Source organism: Sphaeramia orbicularis, chromosome 12, assembly GCF_902148855.1.
Source record: "Sphaeramia orbicularis chromosome 12, fSphaOr1.1, whole genome shotgun sequence".
NCBI lineage: Eukaryota > Metazoa > Chordata > Actinopteri > Kurtiformes > Apogonidae > Sphaeramia > Sphaeramia orbicularis.
Window position 1 is genome coordinate 66,591,796 of NC_043968.1, and position 22,564 is coordinate 66,614,359.

A 22,564-nucleotide genomic window follows, 5' to 3' on the forward strand; every position below is an offset into this window, starting at 1 on the left:
TGACAATACCCTGCGGCCAGTGTGGCTGAGGGTAAAAATTCTAATTGTTCTAAATCCAGCATGTATATTTATTCCATAAACATATGTACCATTTTGTAATGGTTGGCATCATTATAGTACAATTATAGCAGCACTGCAGCACATACACTGATGTTTTTTTTTCTTGTGCTTTCTTGTCAGTTGTGTTGTAGCCTGAAATTCAGTTGGTATTGTCATGATAGTCTGCATACCTGTCATACTCAAGATTATTGGCATATGGCTGATCGTAAACATATAAGACTCCAAAGGGGCTAAGGAAGCATGTAGATCTGTAGCTGGTTCCTAGATACCCCACAATAGTAGGCCACTATTCCTAATTTATTTGGACTAGTTAAATGTAGAGAATGAATTTCTCTGTGGAGACGATAAAAGTTAATTTTAATGATTATTATGTCCTTCAAAGTTTGCAAATTCATTTACAATTTCAGACATCGGTACTACTACGGCTGCATGGAGCTCTGCTTCCTGTAATGCACATCGTGACAAATTTCCGAAAATGACCGAATGACGTACCGGCTCTCTTTGTAAATAAATGGATTGTTTATGGGGGAGCACAAAAATGTGTAATGATATAGATGGGTCGGATTTAGGCCAATCGTTGGCTCATTTACATTTTTAACATTGTTAGACAGTATTGTTATACCTACTGATGTACACAAGAAACTGCTTGAGTGTCTTCTGTGAAGTGTTTAAGTCTGTGCTTCAGTATATTCCTAAAAACGTGTCCAAAGGATAACCCTGCAGACCAATGATTAAATTGCACTCTTGCTAAGTTCAGAGTGGTACAAAATTAAGTGATGATTATAAATTAAATAATAATTATTAGGGATGCAACGATACTCGGGAATACCATGTACTGTTTGGTCCACCCTGCACGGGACAATCCACCCTTATGGACCAGGGGGGTTTTTGGTTTGGTTTTGCAAGTGATTTTGTGTTGCCAATGCTTTACAGGTCACAGAGTCTGTGTGGCTGCCAGGTGAAAGCTAGCCCCTGCAAGTCTCTCTCTCTCTCTCTGTCTCTCTCTCTCTCTCTCTCTCTGTCTCTCTCTCTCTCTCTGTCTCTCTCTCTCTCTCTCTCTCTCTCTCTCTCTCTCTCTCTCTCTCTCTCTCTCTCTCTCTCTCTCTCTCTCTCTACGTCTACCTCTACATTACACTCTCTCTACATTACACCCGCAACCCGACCCATGATTAAACACATTGTCTACACAGTAACTCACTTTTAAGTATCTGTGGGTACTCGCCCCGGTGCAGGACTATTGACACATACAATACTGTGACTCGCTATTACAAGGAAATTCATACGGTAGATAACAGTGGTGTTTTTATACTGCTGTATTTTATTTAGTACAGTGACATAATTTGTTCCTACTGTGAAATTCAGTTTTTGTTGACAAGCAAAATAAAAATATAATTTTGGGAAAAAAAAAAAAACTGTTCTCTTTACGCACAAAACACGTACTGAAACTGTGGCCCAAGAACCAAGATACGGACCAAACTGTGGGCTCACTCACTCCTTACAGTATGTGTATGATAAGCATACCCAATGATATATTCTGAAAATGCCATGAAACTGATGTCTAAGTATTGTTTTTGACGATCACACACCCCGTATTATAAGATGACAATTTACTATTGACTTACAGTGATTCCTTCCATTTCTTCTGACAAGGGAGCAGACACATTTTCATTGCTTGTTGTCTCCGTGTTTGTTGCTATTGCGGCTGTGTGGAATTCCATTTGCCACAATGCACTTTGTGAACAAAATTTCCAAAAAGGCCCAAGTGACGTATCTGCGTGGTATGTAAACAAACAGACTGCTTGTGTTTGAGTCATCTTCGAAGGTGTTAACCATGAGGGAAGTGATTTAGGATCAGATAAGTGATAATTAGGCAATCACTTGGGTTTTACAAATTTGAAGAAAAATTTGTGATTAAAGTCATACTCAGCTTTAAGCGTATAGCAGCAGTGGACCACACTCTTTCCTCAGTGGAGATCTTGATAATACAACCTGTTGTCTCTTTGAAGTTTAGAAAATGGAATTGGGAAAGCAACGGGGGAGGATACGTGAGAGGAAAATGGCCCAAACCCATCTTGTGGGTGGATGTACGTCAGCTAACTGTTAACATACTAGACTGGATTATAAAACGAGAATGAGTGATTCTCCTATGAGCTCACTTCCAAACAATGTGCTTCATGTTTCTCCATCTGCAACCTTTTTTCCCTTTTTCCTCCTTAATTTTTATAGCCCTTCGCCTCTTCCCTTCATCCTCTCATCTCCCCAACACTTTGTGACTGCAGTAAGTTAATGGGTCTTTCACAGCATTTGAGGAAGAGTGCATTTCTTTGTAACTGGCATTTGGAGTAGTGCAAGAAGAGAAGCACAAATATTTGCTATACCAGCACTGTGGCGATGGTGCAGGACCTGGTGCTATGGGACTGGGCATTCGAGTTGCTGAGGTCATTAACTAAAAAGACACAGACTGAGTGACAATGAAAGCTTTTCATAGATGAGAAAAGATGAATAGACCAACTCTGAACATGAAATTAGCCTACATATCAAGTATAGGGCAGAACTTGACTAGACCTGCACTAGATGACCCCTAAAGTCACCTGTGGTTTAACTTCTTAAGATTTCTTTCTGCTCAAATGGAAAATTTACCATACTTATGCGATAAGGAGTTAATTAGCTTGCAGAAAAATAGGTTGAAGAACTTTCAGTTATTAACCATGGTCATGCTCACCGTTTCACACATTTATCTTCAAGATTATGTATTAGGGTATTAACTGACAAGTCAGTTTGTTGATGTCTGTGGCACAAGTCGACGTTACTTTGGAGGAGTCGACTAGTCGTGTGTTATTCTCTCCCTCCCTTCCATCCCCTGACAGCGCGCGAGCCATCATTCAGCGCATGTCGATACTCTCATGTTTCTACATGAAAACATGGAATGCAGTGAGTGGTAGTCATTAGCGGGTCAGTGGACCTGGGTCGGTGTGGGTCCAAAAAATGTCACTTTATTTGTGGGATGGGTCAAAAAATTCCACACAGCGTGTTTAAAAAAAAAAAAAAAACTAAACAAAAAAAAAAACGCCCACGTATCACTAGCACAAGGCCAAGACTGAAGGAAGAAGACTATTCACAGTAGGATTACTCGACTGACTGTGATCTAGAAAAACTATGGTCTAAGTAATGTTCTGTGAACCACACAAGCACCACCATTATTGAATAATAATTTGGACCACCAGTGTGTTTGGATTATTCTGTTCATTTATTTCATGAAGACAATGTGCTCTTTTTTCTAACATGCTGTGTGTCTTGCCTGCAAGGCAAGGTGTTTGCCTCTGTTTTGTTTTGGTTAAACTTCTGAGAAGGATTGTTGATGCTTGTGTCTTTCCAGTATTTTATTCTGCTCTTTACATTGTTAATGTTCCAGTGTACATTAGTACAAGTTGCTCATTGTTGAACAGCTGTGTGTCTGTGTTGTTCCTCCACTGTCAACGTGATGACATCATCATACGACAAGTCGACTCGACTTTATTGACAAATAAGTCGATCCAAAAAAATCTGGAGTCTCTAATGCCCGTAGTATGTATATTGTGCATGAGGCATTTTTGCATAGGAGTAAAAGTCGTTTGGGTTTGTGAGCATAGGATGCTATGTGCATTTACAAAATAGTGTCGGGAGAGAAGATGTTTTGGTGGCACATGCCCGTGATGAGGTATATTGTGGTATTAAATAACTAAGTTCTTTTCCATTAAAAAATGCCATGTAAAAAGGCATGTATGTCAAAAGTTGTCATTTTCAGTGTGCAGTTGCAGCACAGAGGTTGTTGTTCTTTCATGTTGCAAGGGGATTTTCAAAGAGATAAGTCAAATAGGGAGAGGAAGGAAGACAGTATAACCAGTACTTCCAGCAAGCCAGACTATCACATTTGTAGCCATGCCATGATAACATGACTTGAAATACCAGTAATAGTCAGCAAGTAAACAAGATAGCTCCTCATGCCCTTTGATATGGTGCCTTCAAGCCAATTTCCCACTAGTGTGTAGCCATGCACATGACCGGGCCTCTTATCTCTGGAGTCAAATTCATATGTCCACAATGTGGTCATTTTGCTAGAAAAAAAAAAAAAAAAAAGTAATGCAGTCATACAGCAACTCGGAATTCATTCATGGTTTTCACTGTACTGAGGTTATTCAGATGACAATAAATCAGGAAAAAACTGAAAAATTATGTAAATGACCATGTAAATGTAATGAGTGTCACATGTGCCACCAGCTGTCAGAAAGAATTAAGAAGTGCACAGGCTTTTCAGACTCAAAATAATAATGATATATAGGCTACAGCACACTAAGTGAACACAAAAAGAGCATGTGAGGAATACTCATAAGCGATGTTGGGAAAAAAGATATCAAACTACAAATTTAAAAGGTGCATGTGGCAAGTTCTCCTAATTACTTGTATGAGGCATTTAGGTACAAATTTATTATTACAAGTTGTTCTTCGAGGAATGTAAGCAATCGGCAGAAGTCATGAACGACTCTACTGATAATTCTTTAAACTTGATAAATTTACTGAGCAAATATATGGAGGTGATTGTTTTGTTGCGTCTAACTAAATGGTGTGTTCAAACAGGTTTTTCTTTCTTTGTAAGGGATGGGTCTTGTTTGACACAGGAGTTGAATTCCTCTCAGATGCATGTATTTATTTTTTGTTTCTTGAGAAACTGTATACCACCACTGTACAGTGACATATCTGTATTGATTAGTGTTAAAAATTTAGAACTTTCAGTAGACTTACTGCCAATGATATATTATCTGAGGATATGAAAAAATGGAAAACAGAGATAAGAAGACATGTTGCAAGGGTTTTTGGCTTCTGACAAAGAATAGTTTGTTCCCTGTTCTCACAGCTGCTCTCCATACACATGGTCAGACACATTTCTCTAATCAAAAGATCAATGTCTGATAGATTTATATATACAAGTTGCCATAAAGAAATGAGCCTTGGTTGAGCAGAATTGGAAATCCCACTTCTGTTTCCAGGACTGATTGTTTAACCTGTAAACATTTCTGACTGAAGAGCAGGAGGGAAGCATGGCCGGGAGTGAGGAGGGAAAGAAGGGCACTGGAACAGGGAAGGTGGGTGGGAGCATAAAAATTTGGAGGTGGAGCTCTTGTAATCATCCTATGACTTCAGCAGAAAGGAAGGAGAAATATTTTAGCTCTGAAGTTGAAGCATTATTAATTGTTTTTAATGGGGCTGCTGGAACTTTTTGTGTTGGAATGAATCCCAGATGCTAGTATAGTTTTTTTGTTTGTATTCTTTTTGAGCTCTTGTATGTATTGCAGTGGTCTCTTGGTCTCATTGTGTGTTTGCTGCTGGAGGTGGGAGGGCTCAGCTGATGTCACAGAGTACAGCAAACAGAGCCTGAAAGGGGCCCTTTGTTGGCAGCACGAGTAGTCCTAGTGCCTCAGATATATACTCACACAGGGGACAGGAGAGAGGAATGGCACTGTTCAGACTACCTTGCTGCCCACTCAACTGACACATCCACCATTCTACAAGCAGTTTGGGACCAAACAGGCACTTTTTGGACCATCATTTTGCAAACAGTGGAGCTTCCCAAAAACAAAAGAGCAGGGAAAACATGGAGACGCTCAGAAGAAAAAGTTGGTAGATTTTACCAGACAGCAGCACACTCCGATTCTGTTTCAGGAAAGGACCAGGGAGAAAAACAGGATTTACAGTGGCTGGATGGACACGGAAAAAGAAATTTCAGTGTTAATTTGTTTAGGCTCAAGTTTTTTTTTGGCAAGTTTTAATTTTTTCCAGTCGGACACATGTAGAGAGGAACTGTTCGAGGGGTATTTGATTTGAAACTACAACGAAGTTTTTAAGCAGGAAGGGCAGGAAAGCAAATGAAAATGTTGGAGATATGTCTAAAATTGGTGGGGTGTAAATCTAAGAAAGGCCTCTCATCCTCCTCCAGCTGTTACTTGGAAGGTAAGATCGCATCATTCTTTTGTGTCTCAGTTCTTGAAGTTTACCTCTGAGATTGTTTAGAGGAGGAAACCTAAAATGAGCAGGCATGTGAAGAAAAAAAATCGTCTTTCACTTTATGTAGTCTAAACAATGACTTGTGTGCTCTATGGGAAGTGAAGAATGGGGATGGGAAAGTAGCCGAGAATGTGCATACAGGGGAGGGAAAGATAGGCCAGACACACTGGCTAGCAGCAGAGGAAAGAGGTGGAAAAAGAGACAGAAGAGAGAATACAAGGAAATATGCTTCCTGGCCATTTCGTACTTACCTCTTGTTTATAGGGAGAGGGGATATAATCTTAACCTGTGCTCACCTTTTTAGCACTAACTTACGTCCCACCATTTGGATCTTTTTTTATTGTAAAAAGTTAAAACATAATGGAGATTTAAGCATATTATTTTCCATGACTTCTAGTTTGACTGCTTCATTCATAGTTGAAGTGTGAAATTGATTTCCCCATGATATATAAAACACAAGAAATCCAGAACACATCGGGTCTGTACATAATCAACATGCCAATCAATCTGCTGTCGTAGCTAAGACTAAAATCTTATCTGTGTCGGTGCTTGCACAACCAAATGATTTAATAGAGCTAATAGTCCTGGTGTGCTCCCCACTGAAGTAATGACATTAATCTAGAGCCTCTAATTTTCAGAACATGTTACACGGCAGAGCAGATCTCATGCTGAAATGTTCCACCTCTAATTAAACCTTCCCAACCAAACTTATTTATTAGAGCGGAGGGCCTCATATCTCCCCAGTAGTAAGCTAGTAAGCATTCTTAAGATAAGATTAAAAAAAATAATAATAATAATCTGTTGTCATTTTATGATTATTGTAAATGATAGTCTGGGTTTACGCTACCATTATAAACAGGCTTCCTATGCTCATGAATTAAGTAAAATCATTAAAAGTTTTGGGAAAAGTAGTGGAATTTAAATTTCAGGCATGCAAACTCCTCACCTTTTAGCAAAATCCACAAGTTTTAGATCAAAATAGGTCACTGGAAATTGGTATTTGACTAAAAAGAATCCATTTTTACATAATTTTGAATTTGTATTATTACAATTCTAAGAAAATTGCTTTTTGGTGTAACAGTTTTTAGTTTCTGAAGTTAATATGAAAGGAATAGATGTTGTTGTAGTTTAATTTACTAAGGTACTTGTGGATTTATTTATTTAACCTTTTATGACGTAGGTCATTTGAGAACCAAATCTCATTTTCAGAGTTAGGGTACTTCATGAATGTGAATAGTGATGAAAAATGATATTATTGGGCCTACATTGCAAAAGTGTTATGATTTTATTTGCAAGACTTTAACTGTTCAAGAGATTGAGTAGCATCGAAGCTGAAGAAACTAAAAAACTCTCCTGATAGGCCTCTACCACTGTGGAGATAAAAACAAACAAAAAAAAAAAAACACCACCATCATATTAGACTGTGGCTGGTTTTACATGTAACCGGGTATCTGGCAAAACTGCAATTTTTCTCTGCATTTGTGCCTATCATTTACACAACAATAATGGATGTGCACACCGAAAATAAATGTTTCTAAAAACTCTGACCAAAGTGGAGATTTTGGCTAATTGCAGTTTTCACGTATATGTGTAAACAGAGGGAAGTGGAGATCTCGGACGGACATCACAATTTTCGAAGGAAATGTTCTACCGCATCATGTGTGATGATACAGTATAGAGCAGGGGCCACCAACCCAGGTCCTCAAGATCTACTATCCTGCATGTTTTAGATGTATCCCTCTTTCAACACACATGATTCAAATGATAAGCCTATCATCAACCTTTGCAGAAGCCTGATAATGACCATCAGGTGCGCTGGAAGAGGGTAACATCTAAAACATGAAGGATCGTAGATCCGAAGGACCAGGGTGGTATAGAGGAAGAGGATGAAGTTGATAAGTGAAGTTACAAGTATTTAATAAGAAAAGAAGGAAGTTTGGTATCAGCGAATGTCAGCAGCTTAGTTAATTTGCGCCCATTGCATCTGCTTAACAGGATCTTTGTGCATTTACTTGATATAGAATAAGGCTTTTATGAGGCGTTTCCACATACTTCATATTTTATTTATCAGTCCTTTAGCTTATGTATTCTGTCCAGTTCAGTGGAACCACTTGAAGCAGATATTTTTAAGGAGGTTTCTGACTTGCATGATTTTGTAAATTCACTCATAGCAATGTTGTCATAGTAGTGAATTCTTTACAAGTTCCACACACATTAAATCACTTTGAGTACTGTTGGAGCCAGGACATGATGGTGTCTCCAGCTGCGTAGCTCTGTGTCTTTCTCTCTTTCTCTTTCTCTCTCTCTCTCTCTCTCTCTCTCTCTCTCTCTCTCTCTCTCTCTCTCTCTCTCACTTCCAAAGGGTTTTTATTCTTTTTTTGCCTTTTCCATGTGACTCAAATTTTCTTTTTCCTTCAAGTGTGTGTTGTGTCTGCTTATGTGTCAGTATGCTGTCACCCTCTTCACAAAGAGCTGTGGTATTTCAGGTCTGTAAAGTGAACATGTCTAGCAAAGCCTGGTTGAATATGCAGCCTGCATACTTCACTGCTAGGCCAAGCTCAGTGTTGTTTCTATTCAGTTTGGCATCTTGTTGAAGGTGCTTCTTTGAAGTGTGAGTTATGATGTTGGCTGTAGTAAGCATAGATAACACAGCACTTCAGCTTAGTGATAGACCAGTTAAAATCTGATAGTTGTTTAGCATCATTGTGTAAAAGTAATTATATTTCAGCCTGGAATATTTCAGGTGGCTTGACATGAAACAACAAATCTACCCACTACTGTGGACACCTTGGACTGTCGAAATCTACCCTGAGACACAGATTTTGACTAATAATGGGTGTTTTTGGACAGATATGGTGTTAAATATGTGACAGACAGCTATAATTACCAAGCACTAAGATTCAGTCAGACATGACTCTACTGTCTATTCTGTGGCTCACAACAGATACTTGGAAAAGTGGCTTCACTTTTCCTTCATGGTGTAAAACTATGTGAGATAGGGAAGCACCAATATATCGCATGAACCTGAGTAGTGGTCAATATTTACTGTCATTTAACTAATTGCAGTGGAAATTTTAGTTAGTTTGTGTCCATTCAGAGGCAATCTAATGAAGAGCTTAAGGACTTTAGAACAGTGAAGTTGATTTATTTTTACATATGTAATGAGCAGCAAAGTATCAGTATTTGTCAGTTTTCAGCCAAATCAATAGCCCAGAATTTTGTAATCAAGGCATTCCTAGCATTCCTAGTGACAGGTCTTATCTGTTTTTATATATCACATTTTGATTTGGGTTATTATTTTGGGTTCTGCTCTGCTGCCAGTCAGTGTGTTTTTTTGAAAACATTTGTGTCAGCTTGAACTTGACTTCATTATTGGCCAATGTTCTCTACCAGATATGCTAACTATGCAGGAAAATAATTGCCAAAAATTAAAAATCAGAACCTGCAAAGATCTATTTCTTAGATTGATCAGTTTTAGATGTATTGATGAATTACTCAGTGCTCCATTTTCAGTCCAACAGTTATTGGATTCCTAATAAACCCAAAAATGGGTGCAGTGCTGAATTTGCTGAAAAATAACTATTGTTCTTGTATCACTCTTTAAACACTAAATGAAAGTAGCCATTATTCATAAATATGCATCATTTGTGTTAAGTCTCTTTGCCTTTCAGATAGCTTCATTTCTGGGTATCTTTGGGATGTGAAACACTGTTACTGTTGCTTTCGTAAGACAGGAGGTCTTCTCTCTTTCCCTTAATGTGAGAAGCAGGGCCAGGCAGTTAAGCCTACAGCGCACTCAGACAAAAAGCAAATGTGGCATGTTCTCACTCAAACAATCTCAGGTTTGGGACCTAAAAAGAGAAATTCATTTGGCTTCGATTTTCTGTGTGCGAAGGCTGGTGAACAAAACCTTGCAGGAAATTCTTTGCAGGATTTCCTCCAGTCCCTGATGCTCTGATGTCTGAACCTTGACAATGATGTCATCTGACTGGCTGTGGGCCACATATTTTTCTTTGTTTGGGTCACGCTAGTTTTGGTACTGTGCTATGTTTACCTTTTTGTTATGGTGGGTATCTAATTTTCATGGAATTCCAGCGCTGTTTGATCTGGGTGTAAAACAACCACAAAAACATTGTTAAAGCCTGGGATTTTGTGAGTATTTGAATAGCTGTAACAGTTTGAATCAGGCTGATAAGAGTCCATTTTCTATGTCTGCCCCCCCCCCCCCCCCCCCCCCCCCGTACAATTTACAGATATTCAGTGTTTCTGACTTAAGTGTACATATAATTTTATCAGTTTTAGCTGTTGATTAATCAGTAAATGAACATGTATTTTGTTTATTGGTTTGAGTAATTTTTCAGGAAAACATTTCAAGTTTTATTTCTTTGTTACAATAAACTGAATGTTTTTGGATTGTGACCAAATATGACATTGTAGGACGTGGTCGTAGGCATGGGAAACACTTTTTGACCATTTTTTTATATTGTATAGAGGAGTGAATCCAAATCCTTTAAGTTCGAGACTCAAAAAAATACATTTGTCCAATTAATACAAAATAAGACAACTTATCTTAAAACAAAATAAGAGCTTATAAATATTGACCTCAATTTTTTAAAGATGCAACAAGACAAAAAGATATATATAAAAGACATTAATGTACCTTACTAACATAACGTTAGCCCTGTGGAGGGCTAGGTTTCTGTTAATTATGGCTACTGTCGAATGTGTGGCTAGTTTATTACGATTGTGACAAGTATAGATTTAGGCAGTGAGCCGTGCACTCGTGATTTGCACAGATAATTTTCCAAAAGCACAGCTGAAATGGTGCACGGCTTGCTGAAAGTTTTCTCTTACCTTGTCACGGCCTAATTTTGGCAAAATCCAACTACTTTTTGCAAAATGAAGGGAATCATCAATTAACTGGACGTGTGTGGGGGGTGTGTGTGTGTGGGGGGGGATTATAGGTTATGAGACAGACAGATAAGGTGGGGTGGCCATTGCCTTGATTCTACTGAATATAGCAGAAATGTGTAAAACTGTACATGCATGGACTCGTTTCAAGTTCCCGTTCAGATGTTCTTGCCTCTTATATGCCACAACGCATTCCTGTTATGTCTAAATTGTAAATTCTGAAACTTACAGCTGCCAAAGTTAAGTTGCACATCAAAAAGGCAATGTTTATACCTTTTTTTTTTAATTTATTAATGCCTTATATTTTTGATACTTACAAGAAATGCTAAGTTGAAAGTAATTAAGTTTTATTTATTTTTATTTGTGTTTCCAATGGCCTCTCTGGAAATGTTCCTAGTTGAGAAAATACATTTTGTTGCATATGCACAATATGAATGTAAAAAATAAAACTGTTAATTATCAAAAAAAAAAAAAGAAACCAATTGGTCCTTCATTATTGAGTTAAATACCTTATTTCCTCTTGCGTATTTATAATTGCTCTTTAACCTAGCAAAAATAAGTTTTATCCGATTACTCGATCAATCAAAGGAATTTTCAGTGGAATACTGGAATACTAAAATATTCGATAGCTGCAGCCCTAATATTTGTACTTTTTCATGTGTCAGCAATAAGTAATAACACTTTCTCATGAAAATATTGAAGTTTGCATGGAATGACCAGAATCAGAAAACATAACATTAAACTCATAGATACTTTTATTTTCCCTGTATCTATTTTATCTGTGCTAGACAGTTTGTTTGTAGGAGTTGAAATGTGTGACAACATCTTCAGTAAGTCCCACAGTGCAGCTCATGTTTAAACCAAACTGAAATAAAAAGGCTTCTCTTTGTCTAAAACATTAAATTTTCCTAGTTTTAAAATTTTACAACTCTGAAAGTGCTATAATTTCAGTGGGGTCTATAATTAACATAACTTAAGGTTGAAGCACTTTGAACTTGCACTCCTAACATGTGACTGCTGGCCAGTTACTGAAAGAAGTCTCTTGCTGAGGCAGGTTCTCACACTCTAATTTGTGGCAGTTGTCAAGACATCCATGAAAATGAAAACTAAGCAGGAATAATCAAGGAAATGAAATGGTAGAGAGACCAGGAAGACTGCAGGTCACATGGTCAGTTTTTTTCTTTTTTCTTTTTAATCCCACAGTTAGATTACCACTGATTACCTGCTGGTTGGGACAAAGCTTTAGCATTGAAGGGGAAGTGAAAGAATGTAAATGATACAGGGAGAGAGGCCACAGTTGATAATGTTGCTGAATGTTGTACATGGGTCTGGCTGAATAGGAAAACCACCACAAAAGGGCACGGCATACCAAACACTTTTTTTTTTTTCTTCTCACTTTTCAGTAATGTCATCTTTTTTCTTTGCAGAAGCCCTCCAGAAACCAGACTTTGAGGGCCAGGGTCTGACAGAAGCAGCCCGCTGGAATTCCAAAGAGAATCTGTTGGCCAGACCCAGTGAGAATGACCCCAACCTGTTTGTCGCACTGTATGATTTCGTGGCCAGTGGTGATAACACACTTAGCATTACTAAAGGTAAGTAGCATTTTTCTCCTGCTAGAAATTTCACAGATCACCTCTAATTCAAAATCCATTAAATTTAACTGGGAAAGTTCTCCCAATGGCCACCACTCTAAAAGTTCAACCATAGTACCCAAAGCCAGTACTTCCACTTTAAGCTTGTTCAACAGCAACTTCTGTGACATGCAGGTTGAGAGACACTTACAGTCTTCATAATGTCATGCATCTGCACTGGAAATGTTCAGTATCAGCATGTTTGCTTCCTTGTCTGATATCCTTCCTTTCTGATTTTATCCCTTTCTGACTCTGGCTTCCTGACGATAGGGTCACATGTGAGGTTTTTCCACTGAACCAACTGCAAAACAATACTGAAGAGAAATCCCACAGATGCAGGAAGGAAGCACAGAACAAATAAACTAACAAGAAAAGCTCTGTACAGGCTTCTTTAGAGGCTAATATTAAATTGGACAACTCCACAACAAATTGGCTTTGTCTTGTAGAATTTTGTTGATTACATAGGTTTTATTTGAGAAAGTGTGATTTTATATTTTAATTGCGTTGCAAAATTGTAACAGTCAATTTGCCCAAGTTATGGTCAGCAGATGACCAGTGGAACGAAAAACACCAGCCAACTTTTCTGAGTTTTAGATGCGTGTACGTCTGAGTCAAAATATGCAGAGTTCAGTTGAAGCACAGGTTCGGCTGTTTTCAGTATGTTCTTAATGTAGATTGACACCAGCCCCAAACAGACCACAGTTATCATTATATAATCATCTCATTATTATTTGAACTAACTGTGATTATTTTTGCATAATTGCAATACTTATCTCCATTCTATAAAAACAGTCAGCAGAAACTAGGGAAGTACCGATACCACTTTTTTTCCAGACCAAGTACAAGTACAAATTCTTAAGTTTGAGTACTTGCCGATACCGAGTATTGACACGAGTACTTAATAATACCATTACAGTTCTTAGTTCCTTTTGTAAATGTGCTTTATTGTTGTCACTAGTCTGACTGGAACAAAGTGCTGCTACTGACATTTAATGTGTTGGCATGAGCGTTTCTCAGTCAATCCATGAGGGGGCACTGCTCTTAAATAAACCATACTGGACAAATACCACGAAGAAGAGTAAAGTTTTATGAAAAATGATAATGATGTAATAATAAACATGGAGACGACAGAGGTAACACTAATGTGGATACTAATGTTGCAGCATTTTCACTGGTAAGGTTTAAAAGCGAAGCTTCAGGAGGTAGGGTAAATGAGCGATAAGTTTCATTTCCACTTCCACTGGCGGCACTGCTCCGTACCCCCATAGTATTATAAGTAGGACGGAAACTGGCCAAGCCCTGGGTAGTTGTCATAAATATGTCAGTAGTTTTTCACTAACTCACACAGTCGCTCTTTGAAAAGATCTGCTACCTCCACAGTTCCCGGTGGTATTCTCCGTTTGGGTATGCATCCGCCAGCACCTGGAAAACAGACGGAATGTACGCAGAGGACAGACAGAACGCTCCATCTGTATCCATCTGTGTCTTTAACATTACTTGCAGTCAGCGTTACTTTTATCACCGTGATTTATTTTGAAAAATCTCCACACTCTTCACACTTCCCACACATTACTCCACCTGCTGCACTTAACTGCGAATGTCACACTGCCTCAAGTGGTATCAGTGGTATTGGATTACTTTTACGAGTACAAGTACAGTACTGAGTATCGGAGCCGATGCCCAATACTGGTATCGGAATTGGTGCATCCCTAGCAGAAACTAATATTATCACAGTTTCCAAAGTTTTTCCGCTATCTCACTGACACATTATCTTATTGCACCCCATTCTGCTGTGTGGCTACATCCGCACTAATATGCTTGTTTAAAGTTTTTCTGCATTTACACATAGCTTTCACAGTACTCCATCATTTTAACCTCCTGAAAATCAAGACTCGTGAAACTCCTACCTGTCTACTTGTGTTCGCAAGCTCTGGAGGTGTGTTGTCAGACAGACAGAAGTGTGACTTTCTGAAACTGTGATGCATATATATACCCCCTGCCTGAACGACTCTTATCAGTCACTCCCTCCCTGATTCAGGATGTTGTCCAGCAGCTAAATTGATGAGATCTCTCCAGCTCTGTATTTCTGTTTTCTTTGATGACCAGGAGAGAAGCTGCGTGTGCTGGGCTACAACCACAATGGCGAGTGGTGTGAGGCACAGACCAAGAATGGCCAGGGTTGGGTGCCATCCAACTACATCACCCCTGTCAACAGCCTGGAGAAGCACAGCTGGTACCACGGGCCAGTCTCACGCAACGCTGCAGAGTACCTGCTCAGCTCAGGCATAAACGGAAGCTTCCTGGTCCGGGAGAGTGAGAGCAGCCCCGGGCAGAGGTCCATTTCCCTGCGATACGAGGGGAGAGTCTACCATTACAGGATTAACACTGCGTCTGACGGCAAGGTAGGTAGTTGTGAATATCTGTGAATAATATATATGCACACTGTGAATATCAGTAGACATTTTATTGCTGCAGCCTTTAAATAAACGAAAATTAACTGTAACCTGTTTTCAAAGGTCTTGATCAGGGACTCGTAGGCTGAGCATCACAGTCAAGGGAAGTCGGCGAGGCATAGTATAGCGCTAATCCAGTGGTGGTTTTGTTCTTAATGTGTGATTGGTTGACAGTAAGAAAAAATGTAGGTAAATCAGCTGTACCCTTTAAATTTCATCCTCTTCAGTTAGAGGTGGCCAATATAACCAAAAACCCTATGTTAAAAATGTTAAAAAATGAGCAGACTAAATGTCAAACCATTCATTCTTTCTGGTGTAAAGTCTGAGTTTTGGTCTAGGGCAGGGGTGTTAACTCATTTTAGTTCAGGGGCCACATTCAGCCCAATTTGATCTCAAGTGGGCCGGGCCAGTAAAATAATAACAGTGGAAAAAGTAGAATTATATATTGATCAGGTTTACATCTACAACGTTTCCTTAAAAATCTGAATAACATGAACAACTTGAATTGTCTTAAGAGAAACAAGTGCAATTTTATAGTTTGGTAATGTAAACATTTTCATGTAATTTTACTTTTCTACAGCAAAAAAACAAAGACAGAATTTGGGGTTGTCAGTATTTATAGGTTATTATGATAATATTTCAAAGGTCTGACCCACTTGAAATCTAACTGGACTGTATGTGGAACCTGAATTAAAATGATTTTGACACCACTGATTGTTAATATCTTCAGTGTAATTTTTGCATTTCACAAATTCATCCCGCGGGCCAGATTGGACCCTTTGGCGGGCCAGATTTGGCCCCCAGGCCACATGTTTGACAACAGTGGTCTAGGGTGAACAGTTGAAGAAACCAGGCAGTTACTTGTAGTTTTAAACTAGGCCTAAGTAAAAGATGTAACAAGACGAAAGGTTTGAAATATACACTGTATTTTACAACATCAGGATGACTGAAATCCATCTAACATCATAAAAGACAGGTGTCTGTGGGTATAAATTCTTTATAGCTCAATAGCTTCATTTATCCCCTTTACTCACTTAAAATTTGCTGTTCAAATGGGTATACTGTTCCAACTAAATAACCTAAAGTAACTTAAATAACATATTTTGGTAGGTACTTATAAGTACTTTTATATGGCAAGAATGATTTAATTAAATGATATAAATGTGGTAAAAAATGGCAAAATAAGCCTGGTAACGGTTCAAAAAAAAAAAAAAAAAGAACATCAGTTTTTTTTCCTTACGCAAATGGCTAAAATACCCTCTTCCTGACAAAACTTCACATAAAATACAATTAAATATGTTAAGTAATATGTGTTTCTATAACACCAGTTCGTGTTGTAGCAAAAATGTGTCATAATTAGAATTTCATTAGGGGCAAAAAAAGTAATGCATCGAATTGCCCACTGAGTAATGGATGAAAACAGACTATAGTATCAAAAGCACAGACTATTTTGTTTGAAGAAAACAAACAGGTAAGTTTCCAATTACAACTTTAGTATACAGTTTTTCCCCTACAGGTGGGGGGAAGTGGGGATGGGGATAAGGGACTTGTTGTCATGTGATATTTATGTACATGAATTTCTCAATATCAAGAACGCAGAGTACGGTCTTGTGAACTCAGCGAGCTGTAGGCGCCACTGACCTGGCGTGCATACTACATTGATAAATAGGAAATTTCACACACTTTTGTGTGTCAGTCTGCATGCAGATTTTTCCCCCAAAACACACATCTAAACACGACATTAAAAGTGAGAATGCAACGCCACTTTTGCGTTTTCGGTTCAGATCATTACTGTCTAAACGTAGCCTCAGTCAAGTCACCACTGGATGACCGGTTTTGATCCAGCTTGGCTGACAAGTGAAATACTCGCCCTGGCTGTACAAGACTGATATTGGTAAGTAGTAAGTTAGTCAGAAAATAAATAAATTACTTAGACACAAACAGGCATAGTCAGAGAGATAACAGATAACTTGATGGATAAAATAGCTATCTAGCCAGCTGCTAAATTATACATATATATATATATATATATATATATATATATATATATATATATATATATATATATATACATACACACACACACACACACACACTACCGATCAAAAGTTTTAGAACACCCCAGTTTTTCCAGTTTGGTATTGAAATTCAAGCAGTTAAAGTCCAATTAACAGCTTGAAATGGTACAAAGGTAAGCGGTGAACTGCCAGAGGTAAAAAAAAAAAAAGGTAAACTGAAAAATAATGTACATTTCAGAATTATACAAAAAGGCCTTTTTCAGCGAACAAGAAAGGGGTTAACAACTTAAAGCAGTTCTGCAGCAATGGAGGTTGATCAAGCCTTGAAAGTTGGTGCTACCAATTCCTACAGGTGTCCCAACGTTTCTTAATTACTTACAACCCCTTCTGTCTGCATAAAAGTAGTGTTGGAACACACTTTGGTACCATACCGTTATGAGCATATATATATATGTGTGTGTGTGTGTGTGTGTGTGTGTGTGTGTGTGTGTGTGTCTGTACGTACATACATACATACAGATAGAGAGAGAAACAGAAACGAGGAGTCCAAGGGGCTATCATGGAAGGACAAGCCCTTGCATGGCACGTACAACCGACAAATTGAGGAAGTGGCTGATATCGAGAAAACATACCAGTGGCTGGAAAAAGCTGGACTGAAAAACAGCACAGAGGCATTACTCATGGCTGCACAAGAACAGGCCCTGAACACCAGAGCAATAGAGGCCGGGGTCTACCATACCAGACAAGACCCTGGGTGTAGGCTGTGTAGAGAAGTCCAGCACAGTCCAGCACATCACATCAGGGTGTAAGATGTTGGCAGGCAAGGCATACCTGGCATAACCAGGTAGCGGGCATAGTGCACAGGAATATCTGTACCGAGTATGGACTGGAGGTCCCAGGATCCGGATGGGAGACACCCCCGAAGATGACAGAGAACAAACAAGCCAAGATCCTGTGGGACTTCCAGATCCAGACTGACAAGATGGTGATGGCCAATCAGCCTGACATAGTGGTGGTGGATAAACATTGAAAGACAGCAGTAGTGATAGATGTAGCAATCCCAAGTGATAGCAACATCAGAAAGAAAGAGCACGAGAAGATTGAGAAATACCAAGGGCTGAAAGAGGAGACAGAGAAAATGTGGGGTGTGAAGGCAACAGTGGTGCCAGTAGTGATTGGGGCACTAGGGGCAGTGACCCCCAAGCTGAGAGGATGGCTCCAGCAGATACCAGGAACAACATCAGAGATCTCTGTCCAAAAGAGCGCAATCCTAGGAACAGCTAAGATCCAGCGCAGAACCCTCAGGCTCCCAGGCCTCTGGTAGAGGACCCGAGTCTGAAGGAGACACCGCCCAGGTGGGCGAGAAGAAGATTTAAAAAAAAAATAAATAAATAAATAAATATATATATATATATATATATATATATATATATATATATATATATATATATATGTGTGTGTGTGTGTGTGTGTGTATACGTACATACATACAGAGAGAGAGAAACAGAAAAGTTTTTGAATAAATTACAAAGAATTTCTTTACACTGGTATATACAACATAGCTAATATAAGGAACAAGCAACTGTACATAATTAAAATGCGTACCTTGATGTTATTCTTTTATCATACATTGTTAACAAAAGATTACAGTTTGTGCATTCTGCTGGAACTTAAAACTCACTTATCATATCCTCAGGAGGGAACCCAAACACTGAGTCGATCAGATAAAGGCAAACATAGAAGCCTCTACCCAATTCTTTACCTCATTTGGTAGGAGTGTGAGGAAGCCGCCACTGCATGAAATGCTAATGAAACCACTACTTTCTGTAGGTACCTAAAAGGCTGTGAAATCATGTCACAGAATAAATCATATAGGTATTCTTGAGGAAATTTTAAAGAAAACTGGATAAAAAAATTCTAGATTATTCACTTTAACCAAAATTTCTGTTGGACATGCACCCAATGTGTTTGATACATGCACCTAATAAATTCTAAAAAGGGAATAAATTTTACTAATTCTGACTCACCCTGTTCTTCATCAGTACATAAGTTGAGGTAAATTCATATTTGTATGCACTTGGTAAGCTTAAATGTTATGTAAACGTGCTCAGGATGGCTTGTTACAATATTTAGTGCAAATAAAAGTCATCGGCAATGGATCAAAGAAAAAGACATCCCAAGTTCACATACTTTTCTATAATCGGTAAGAATTTTGTATAAGGTACCCTAAAGTAGGTATAAATATCTTTATTTCCTGTAATTTTCATTATCCAGCTCCAAGTAAAACATAAAATAAAATTTAAAAAAAAAATTAAAATAAAAAAAAAAAAAACACTAATTTCATGGTAATGGATCAAATGCCTAAAATCTGAAGGCCCTAAACTTTACATGTAATAAAAATAACTTTTTGGAAAAGCTAGTATCAAAATCTCAACACAGTATGTTGGATACACATAATAAGAAGTAAAATATGGGAAAAAAAATTGTGTGTGTATATATATATATATATATATATATATATATATATATATATATAATATGTGTACTGAACCACGAAAGAAACGCAAGTATGTTTCGGTATTGGTTTTTATGGGAGTTTTATTATGAATATTGGTTTCATATGAGATATTTATATCCAGCTGTGAAATTTACAGTGGGTCTCTCTTGCTGTCCTTGTAGCACTGAGTTGACAGTCACGGAGATGGGCCAAGCGAATATGGCGATCCTGATTACGGGTGGTCACACGTGGTCTTCCGGATCTTGGTCTGTCCCGAGTGGTCCCTGTGTCTCGGAATCGTGTCCTCAGCCTATTGATGGTGGACTCGTGCACTTGCAGACGTCTGGCAACATTGCAAGCCGTTAAACCAGCATCAAGCATACCAATGGCGCGTTCTCTCAGATTATTGTTAAGGCAAGGCATCGTGGTAATGCAGTAACTTTTGAATCTTACCATTTCTTTTTATAGCCCCCGGCTAAACAAAGGGAATTGCCACTCCCATTTGTTGCTCCCACTACCATATCACTCAAAACGTACCGCACCTCCGATACTTTGTACACGTGCTCAACACCACTCGTGGTCATGTTTGCCTGCAAACACATGCTTCAATGGTTACAACTCACTTATTGTAATGTGTATCTCAGTTGACAACTCAACAGGACAGGTGAACTCTTGCCTAAATTAATGACCAAAACTTGCGTTTCTTTTGTTGTTCAGTGTATATATATATATATATATATATATATATATATATTTATATATCTGTACTTCAAAAAAAAAAAGAGAAAATTGCAGTTCCGATACGTGCTTTCGCCAAGTAGATATGCACGTTTGTTAACAGGAATTTTTCAAAACCAAAAACTAGACAAGATTTGCTAAAAAAAAAAAAGAGCCATAATAGGGTATTGGGGAAAAATTTTAATTTTTTACCACACATGTATACCTCCCTCTGACGAGGCCCATTTAACAGTAGTTGCAGCTGTTTAAGAGGTGTGAAATGGCACAACATGAATATGGAAAACATGTTATAAATGAAATGATATGGTACCACGTTATATAAATGAAAGTTACAACACATCTCATTGGAAAAGGTGATTTTGCAGCAGGAGTCGCATTTGATAGATGGCCATTAGCACTGGTTGTTAAAACACACAATGTCATCAAACTATGTTGTTTATTTATTAATTGAATGTGACCAAGACATGGCATCTTTTATAATGAAGACAGGTTATCCCAGTCTAACTGTAAGGATCAACAAAATACACATGCAGGGCTTCAAGTGTCAATTTGGGATTTCCCCTGAGACCTATCCCAGCCAAGAGACTGCTGCCATTCTGGCTATGTCACCCACCTGCCTGCAATGCAGCAAGGTGAGCTTGCTGCCGGAACACGAGCTATAACAAGAATGCTTCTAATCACCACTGTTCTACTTGTAATGGGCAGCAGATGCGAGGCCCAGCTAGACACTAACGCCCATGCTAAGACATGCATTAGCATCAAGTACACACGCACACAAACACAAATACAGAAAGAGGCAGCTAGGCATCTAACACACATTGGAGTACCTGATCTCATATTGTTTTCCATCCTCACACTGAGAACTACAACTCAAGAATCTGGTAAGACAATATAAGATATACTTTATTGATCCCCCAAAGGGAAGTTCAAATGTACAGCAGCACAAGACCATGTGATGCATCAACTACAATAAAAATAAATTAATAAATTAATTAATTAAAAAAAAAAAAAAAAAAAAAAAAAATATATATATATATATATATATATATATATATATATATATACACACACACACATACATATATATATATATATATATACATATATACACACACACACACACATAAAGGGTATGATAGACCTCTGCGAATTTAACATGACCTCAGTCCTCAGTGCTGCAACCTGATTTCACACTGACTCAGTGATTAAGACCTCTTTAACTACTTGAGGTTTCTGTATTAGTGAAGCTCGTTTTTGTTTCTGCCATTTGAAAAATGCTTATAGTTTAATCCCAAAGACATGCCAACCAACCATTAAATCCGGTTTAAGTTTCACTGTTCTTTTTCACTGCAGTCAAGGTTTCCACCTTTTTCCCTAATTTTACCTCTTGCCTTTCACTTTGTGCAAAGAGTCAAGCAAAGCAGAGTGGAGATGTTAGATTGTAATTTTTTTGGTGTTATGTAAGAGTTTGACAATGGAAAAGTGTTTGTCCACTGACCAATATCCTGCCCTTGAAGCTATCTCATTCCCTCCCAGCTATTTCACTACAAAAACTAAAGAAAATAGGTTTTCCAAAATTGTAAAAACTGGTGTGATAATGATACTTCAGCGGTGACCACTTAGTCTTTTAACCTAAGTCTTTCCATAGTTTCAAAGCATTTAACTCTTTTACATTTCATGCAGTGACATTCAGTTGGCCTAAATGCAGAATCTACAAAACACAGTAAGAAATCTTGCCTGTGATGTGATCAACTAAATTCTTTTTTTACAGCTAAACTAACTACTAAAACTGCTTTGGTAATTGGTTCAAGTAATTTTTTTTTAAATATTACTTTTTTAAATAGTCAAAGTCAGTGAATATGTTCTGTTGCTCTTTGACAGTGGACTGAATGTCAGTAGTGCATGTACAAAAAAGGATGTCACAGTAATGACATCACAGTTTGGAAAATAGTTTTCACCACTTCCTGGCAAAACGAGAGATGCAAATGATTAATCAGTGAGTCAAGATTGTTACTGACAGATTAGTCAACAATGCAAATAATCATTAGTAGCAGCACTAGGTTCTAAATTTAAAATTTCCTCTGCAATTTAACTAAGTGGAACTGTGTAAGATTTTACTATTTTGGTTCTTCTTCACTGTTTTTGTAGCATTTTTCTCTATAGAGCTCCCCCTACACTTTCGAAGTACATATTCACTGTTGTAAAACCCACACTTAA

At 38.1% G+C, this 22,564-nt stretch overlaps 1 protein-coding gene across 4 annotated transcripts in view; it reads left to right on the forward strand.

The window, feature by feature from the left end:
- abl1 (c-abl oncogene 1, non-receptor tyrosine kinase) overlaps positions 1-22,564 on the forward strand; it is a 121,232-nt gene that overhangs the window by 83,121 nt on the left and 15,547 nt on the right. For 2 of the 4 annotated variants that reach the window (XM_030149119.1, XM_030149120.1), the window contains exons 3-4: positions 12,438-12,602; positions 14,748-15,043. In XM_030149119.1, coding sequence (XP_030004979.1) covers positions 12,438-12,602; positions 14,748-15,043 — 461 coding nt within the window. Of the gene's footprint in view, positions 1-5,267; positions 6,046-12,437; positions 12,603-14,747; positions 15,044-22,564 lie in introns of those variants that run through there. The other 2 variants (XM_030149121.1, XM_030149122.1) reach the window with 2 other exon arrangements.